At 46.8% G+C, this 5,329-nt stretch overlaps 1 protein-coding gene across 1 annotated transcript; it reads right to left on the reverse strand.

The window, feature by feature from the left end:
* Window positions 1-619: 619 nt before the first annotated feature.
* On the reverse strand, window positions 620-1,567 carry LOC123350255 (olfactory receptor 52B2-like). The gene has a single exon (XM_044988748.1). It carries the CDS (start codon window positions 1,565-1,567, stop codon window positions 620-622), a length of 948 nt encoding a protein of 315 aa, XP_044844683.1.
* Between the last annotated feature and the right edge of the window lie 3,762 nt (window positions 1,568-5,329).

Here is a 5,329-nt window from a genome sequence, read left to right on the forward strand (position 1 = left end):
AGAAGTGGGTGGTGCCTTGAGGTCAGTTGTAGCACTGGGTTTGGGGCTTTGGGGGAAGAGGCGAGGCAGGACCTCAGAGGTCCAGTTACCAATAATTAGAAAGTTAGAACCTGTGATGGGTTAGATCACAGAATACAGATAAGATCTCACCCTCAGAGACATTTCAGTACGTTTCTTTCACAGACTGGACACCTCCCTAGTCTGGGCACAGTCCTTTCCCCTCGTACAGCCCTTGTTCCAGCTCCGGTGGCAGCTAGAGGTCTTCCTGTAGACGCGTGTGCTGGCCAGTGGGTAATGAAGTCTTGCAGTGACATGTGGTGGGTGAGATTCTGTGGCCTGCATTGTGCAGGAGGTCAGACTACATCACCATAATGGTCCCTTCTGACCTTAAGGCTATGAGTCTATGATCATGTTACCTGAACTGGAATCCATCTTTAGCCTGGTGTCTTTCCGTTGAGAAGGGGGCTGGGGGAACCCAGAGAGGGACAAAGGATTCCCGCCTTATGCAAAAGATACATAAATGGGTGGAACAGAACAAAGAGAGGAGGGGGCCCAGCACCATGTCACCAGCCAGCTCTGCACAGAGCTTGGTGCGAGAGCCAAAAAAACAGGAGAAAATTTAGGTCCCTTTATGAGTAAAGAGATGGAGTAGCTTGTCCCGGATCTGCTTGGTCTTCACCCCATAGATAATGGGGTTTAGCATGGGAGGCACCAGGAGGTACATATTGGCCATGAGAATGTGGAAATGCTCGGTCACATTCTGGTCAAACCGGTACGTGAGGGAGGAGAAGAGACCAGGGATGTAAAATGCTAAAATGGCACAGAGGTGGGACCCACAGGTCCCAAAAGTCTTGAGCCGGGCGTCCTTTGTGGGGAGGCTGAAGATGGCCCTGAGGATCTGGGTGTAGGACACAGCAATAAAAAATACATCCAGACCAAGCACAGAGAATACCACAGAGAGGCCGTAGTAACTACTGATTCGGGTGTCGGCGCAGGCCAGCTTCACCACGGCCATGTGCTGACAGTGCGTGTGGGGGATGATGTTGGTTCTGCAATATGGCCACTGCCTCGCCAGGAGGACATAGGGCAGAACGAGCATGCCACTGCGCAGCACCACAGCCAGGCAGACCTTGGCCACCACAGGATTTGTCAGGATGGTGGAATGTCTCAGGGGATGGCAGATGGCCACGTAACGATCCAAAGCCATGGCCACCAAGATCCCAGATTCCATCGCTGAGAAGCAGTGAATGAAGTACATCTGGGTGAGGCAGGCACTGAAATCGATCTCTCTGGAATTGAACCAGAAGATGCTCAGTGTTTTGGGCAGGATGGACGTAGACAGGACCAGGTCGGTGACGGCCAGCATGCAGAGGAAATAGTACATGGGCCCATGGAGGCTCGGCTCCATCTTTACAATAAACAGGATGGTGAAGTTCCCCAAGATGGCTATGGTGTACATGGTGCAGAAGGGGATGGAGATCCAGACGTGGGCAGCCTCCAGGCCAGGAATGCCCAGCAGGATGAAGGTGGAGGGGTTGGTGAAGTCAGTTGTGTTGGAATCTGACATGGAGTAGGGGAGAAGGTGTCCAAGTCTGAGGCAGAACCGTGTCTCCTGCATGTACCGTACGTTCCCCTGACTTGTTGTACCCAGGTTCTAGGGTGATGGTCACAATACAAATTCCTGGATGGAGAGACAATGTTAATATGAGACACTACATGCAGAACTGGAGGCTGTTCTCATAGTTAAAGCAGATTGGTCGCTCTTTACAAACTGAAAAATGACACTTTCATTATTCAGAGAAATGAATTATGAACAATTGGCCCTAGTAATGCCAATTCCTAATCTCATGGTGCTCCATGCATCAGTAATTCCTACACATCTGGGACTGTTCACCATTCACCCGGTTGCTCAAAATCTGAGAGTGGAAAACAACCAAACCTTTGCCAAGACATGTGCCAGGGGAAAACATTCCAATTAGAACACAGCTCAGGGAAAAAACCTAGGCGTCATTGATAGCAGCTCCACGAGACACTGGCTCATTCACAGTACAGTAACTCCTCACTTAAAGTCGCCCCGGTTAACATTGTTTTGTTGTTACGTCGCTGATCAATTAGAGAACATGCTCGTTTAAAGTTGTGCAATGCTCCCTTATAACATCATTTGGCAGCAGCCTGCGTTGTTCACTGCTTGCAGAAAGAGCAGCCCGTTGCAGATAGCTGGTGGATCAGATAGCTCTCATCTCTATGTCTTTCTTTTTATGAATAAACTTTTAGATTTTAGATTCTATAGGATTGGCAACAGCGTGATTTGTGGGTAAGATCTAACATATATTGACCTGGGTCTCGGGCTTGGTCCTTTGGGATTGAGAGAATCTTTTTCCTTTTACTGGGGGATTGGTTTTCATTTGTCCCCATACCGAGTGGGACTGGTGGTGATACTGGGAAACTGGAGTGTCTGAGGGAATTGCTTGTGTGACTTATGATTAGCCAGTGGGGTGAGACCAAAGTCCTCTCCGTATGGCTGGTTTGGTGCCTTAATAATAAAGGACACCCAGCTTTGGGCTGTGACTGTCCTGCTCTGAGCAATTTGTCTTTACTTGATACTTTCAGTAGTGTCCTGCCAGAGGCAGAATTCTTACAAGCTAAAAAGCCACGATTCCACAGCCAAGAAAGTGGACAACTTTAGCTGAAAACCCAGTTCATTGGCAAAGTGAAGGCAGCAGTTGGGGGTTGGGGGGAAGCAATATATCACAAATGGGGAAGGGGAATATAGATATAAAGCAATACAAATTGGAAGTTACGAAAACTGATAAGGGATGTTAAAAACATCAGAGAAAACTCCATGCTTGGCAGGGCTAAGGATCACAAAAAGGAGGTTATTAAGTATATTAACAACAAAATAAATCATAGAAAAGGTTTAGGCCAATTCCTAGAAGGAGAAAGGAAACTTGTTAATGTTGCAGAAAAGGTAGATGTGTTCAAGAAATAATTTTGTTCTGCCTTTGGAAAGAAGCAGTATGAGGTGCACATATCATATGAGGTGATGAAATACTTTCCAGCCTATTAGCAGTGAAGGAGGATGTTAAAGAGCATCTACAATAGAACTCTAGAATTACGAACACCAGGGTTACAAACTGACCAATCATCCACACATCTCCTTCGGAACCAGAAGGACACAATCTGCCAGCAGTAGATGTAAAATCCTAGTGTAGACCGGCCTTAGTCACACACAAGTCATTGGGCTCAATACAGGGGTAACTGGGTGAAATGTAGTGGCCTGTGTTACACAGGAGGTCAGACCGGATGATCAAATGGTCCCATCTGACCTTCAACCCTATGAATCCATCGATAAAGAAAGAAGACGAGGCATTTATATTTAGTCTGTCCCACAACATACAAACAAGGGACCATTCAATGAGATTGACAATCAGAACATATAACACTGAGAAAAGAAAATTGTTTACATGTGGAACTCCTTGCCACAGACATTATTGAAGCAAATAACTTAGCTAAATGGGATTCACAAATGGTTTGGCCATTGTAGGTGGTGCTGGTGGCACCACGGTTAGTTAAGGCTGTCTGACAACTTCTATTAGGAGACCTCATTTTCAGTTGCTTATTAGTTTGCCAAACTTTAAACTTTAAACTTTGGACTGAAATTTCCTATGCTGGGTGTTTCCTTCCAGTTGAATAATTTTGTGACAATTTCAGGCATAACAGTTCAGCCGACTTCTTGAATGAAGCTAGGAGAAAAGATGTCTTGCCAGTTTTGAAAAATTCTTATAATTGTTCCCGTGAGGAGATGTAGCACTTCCATGCTCTCCAGCTGATAAAAGTCAGGTAACAGCCTCCCCCCCACTTAATGCAAGAGGAGGAGGTAACAGTGTCTGTGCATTAACATACAACTGGCTCCTGAGCTCTTTACTCAGTTCTTACTTCAAGGGGAGTTTTTGCCACAGTGGGGCCTGAGAAAATTATGGGGCCATGGACATAGAATTTGTCCTTGTATTGTCCATCTACAAACACTTTTCATCCTGAAGGAACCCCTGTGCCACTGAAATGCAGCCACCTCGGGGGTGGAGGCCATCAGCCAGGGCAGGTGAGAGTGCACAGAAAAGAGCGACATTTTGTCCAGTGATACTGGAGCAAACTCATCCCCTGTGTCAAGGGCCCTGGCACCTTTAATGGCTGTGCAGAGTGGAAAGGACCACAGTCTTACTCTATGCCCATCACACCCACGTTGCACTGGGTTTGTGGAGCAGATGAGCTTCTCAGCAGGAGTTGGGTACCTGTGAATCCTGAGACAGAAGTGTCTTCCCTGGGAATCCCCCTGTGACGGTGCGGTTCTGGCAGGATCCAACTGAGAGTGCCAATTCAGGACAAATCGCTCAAACAGGGCAGTCACAGCCCTAGGCTGGGGTTTTTCCACCTCTAAGGCAAACCAAACCAGCCAGACAAAAAGGACTTCGGTTTCACCCCACTGGCTAACCACAAGTCACACAAGCAATTTCCTTAGACACTCCAGCCTCCCAGCATCACCACCAGTGCACTCGTCCTGGGGATGAATGGTTATGAAAACCAACACCCCAATAAAAGAAAAAGGTTCTCTCAATCCCAAAGGACCAAGCCCCAGACCCAGATCAGATCTTACCCACACATCACGCTGTTGCCAATCCTTTAGAATCTAAAATCTAAAGGTTTATTCATAAAGGGAAAAAGGTAGAGATGAGAGCTAGAATTGGTTAAATGGAATCAATTACATACAGTAATGGCAAAGTTCTTAGTTCAGGCTTGCAGCAGTGATGGCATAAACTGCAGGTTCAAATCAAGTCTCTGGAGTACATGCCCCGCTGGGATGGGTCATCAGTTCCTTGTGCAGAGCTTCAGCTTGTAGCAAAGTCCCTCCAGAGGTAAGAAGCAGGATTGAAGACAAGATGGAGATGAGGCATCAGCCTTATATAGGCTTTTCCAGGTGCAAGAACCTCTTTGTCCTTACTGTGGAAAATTACAGCAAAATGGAGTCTGGAGTCACATGGGCCAGTCCCTGCATACTTTGCTGAGTCACAAGGCATGTCTGCCTTCTCTCCATGGGTCAATTGTGTAGCTGATGGTCCTTAAGGGGCCATCAAGCAGCCTAGGCAGGGCTAACACCAGCTTGTCTGCAGTGTCACCCAGAAGCAGAGCACAATACAAAACACAGACAGTACAGAGCCAATACTTATAACTTCAACTACAAAATGATACACAGACATACAGACAGCATAATCATCACCAGCAACCCATAACCTGGTCTTAGACACCTTATATGACCCCCTTTACCCAAGATTTG

This window comes from Mauremys mutica, chromosome 1 (genome assembly GCF_020497125.1).
Source record: "Mauremys mutica isolate MM-2020 ecotype Southern chromosome 1, ASM2049712v1, whole genome shotgun sequence".
In the NCBI taxonomy this organism is placed as follows: domain Eukaryota; kingdom Metazoa; phylum Chordata; order Testudines; family Geoemydidae; genus Mauremys; species Mauremys mutica.